The 1,794-nt window shown below is 46.7% G+C and overlaps 1 protein-coding gene across 1 annotated transcript in view; it reads left to right on the top strand.

The window, feature by feature from the left end:
* Positions 1 to 21: 21 nt before the first annotated feature.
* GOSR1 (golgi SNAP receptor complex member 1) overlaps positions 22 to 1,794 on the top strand; it is a gene marked incomplete at its 5' end in the record, with an annotated part of 27,878 nt that continues 26,105 nt past the window's right edge. Inside the window, one exon of the mRNA XM_010083329.1 lies at positions 22 to 155. Within this exon, the coding sequence (XP_010081631.1) occupies positions 22 to 155 (134 nt within the window). The remainder of the gene's footprint in view (positions 156 to 1,794) is intronic.

Here is a 1,794-nt window from a genome sequence, read left to right as displayed (position 1 = left end):
CGGGCGGGTCTGTGACTTGTCCCCCGCTCTCGGCCGCCCTGCGCAGATCTCAGGAAGCAGGCGAGGCAGCTGGAGAACGAGCTGGACCTGAAGCTGGTCTCCTTCAGCAAACTCTGCACCAGCTACAGCGGCACCCGAGATGGAAGGCGCGACAGGTATAGGTACTAGCCCGTTTCTTTATGTTTTATACGCTGCTGTGGCGCTTGGTTCATGTTTATTATTTGCTTGATGCTGATCCCACCGGTGGCTTTTACGCGGAGCTTTAAAAGAAGCTCATTGCAGCGCTTCTCGATGCTGAGATGCTGGTGATGGTCTGGGTGCCATAGGGAACGGTATTGGTGTGGGGACCCCGAAAGGTGGGTGGGCTGCAGCGGTGCATCTTGAGAGCGTTTATATTGCTTGGGGGAGCTGAACTGAAACTTCAGTTTATAACTGGGGGGTTAGCGTGTGAGTTGATTGTAGGGCTTTTTAATGCCTGCTATGTCGGCTTATTTTCCAGTTTTTATTGTATTAAACTAACGGGGGGTTTTCAGGGACCCCAGGATTAGGGGAAGTTAGCCGTGTCCCTCCCAGGTGGACTGGCGTGGTGTTTGTAATCACTGTTTGAATGATAAGGGAACTGGAGTGCTGGGCAGCTGTGACTTGTCCAAGATTGTGCAGGTGACCAGCCCTCCCCTTAGCGGGGCAGCTGCTTCTTTCTGGCTTTCTCCTAAGATGAGTAGTAACCGTGAGATCTGTATGTATGTCTTTATATATATGATCTACATGCATGTGTATGTGTGTATGGCTTGTTTGATTTGGGCACATTCATGTTTGACTGAAGAATTAGTATGATAAAACTTTTCACGTTTTTCTAGCTTATGGGCCAGAATTGAGGTCTTTCCTGCAGTTCCACAGCAATAATTATCAACTTCTCTGTCCCTGTGTTTAACCTTCACAAACTGCTGTTCTTTGCTTATTAGCTGTGGTTCCCAACACTGTGTGTCAGTTGGGAGTGTGACTTCTCTATGTATGTGTGTGTGTTGATATTTTTTTTTAATTTAATTTGATGATTGAATCAATTTTGGACCTTTCCATGACTTTCTGGTTCTGGAAGCATGAGAGCGCCTTAAGAGTGGTCACGCTGCTCTTGAATCAGAGCGCTAGTCTCTCTCTTGTTCCTCACTCTGTGCTGTTACTTGCCATGTAATCTAATTGTTTTAGTTATTTTTGGTGTCCTATGCAAAACTTACTTCTGTTACCCTAGTTATGGTAGCTTACCAAAGCAAGTAGTCTCTGAAAGGATTAGTTGTCGTACTTCTGCAGGATGGCATACTAAGTGTGGTGCTTCTGTTTTTGTGGCTTAGATACGATGTCTCATGGTGGTTTTGGTTTACCTTAAGAAGCGTAGGGAAGGTGTGCTGGATGAAACTGTCATTGTGATAAAGGTGTGATTCGTATTGCTCTGTAGAACGCTGCTTAATAGGTCGGTGGGTTGTTCTAGTGCTGTGCTGCGAAGTGTGATTATGTAGCTGGTGTAACGTGCTAATGGTGCAGGGCTCCCTCCTGCCAGTAAATAAATAAATGAAGCTTCAAAGTTGGGGAGGGAAGGGCATTGGGGCTGGATACGTGCTAGGCAAGTGTTCTGTGCCAGGCATACCTTCCAAGGAGAGTGTGTGTTTTCCCCACGTGATGCGTGCCTCTAGCTCTTACCTGAACTAGTGACACAGTGGAGAAGATAATGTCATTTTCTAGGCTTAATTCATCCCTTTGAGAAACCTGGGTGGTGGAGCTTGCCAGCACCTAAGCACTAGT

Source organism: Pterocles gutturalis, unplaced genomic scaffold, assembly GCF_000699245.1.
Source record: "Pterocles gutturalis isolate BGI_N339 unplaced genomic scaffold, ASM69924v1 scaffold33980, whole genome shotgun sequence".
NCBI lineage: Eukaryota > Metazoa > Chordata > Aves > Pterocliformes > Pteroclidae > Pterocles > Pterocles gutturalis.
This window is presented reverse-complemented; position numbering and strand designations above follow the sequence as displayed.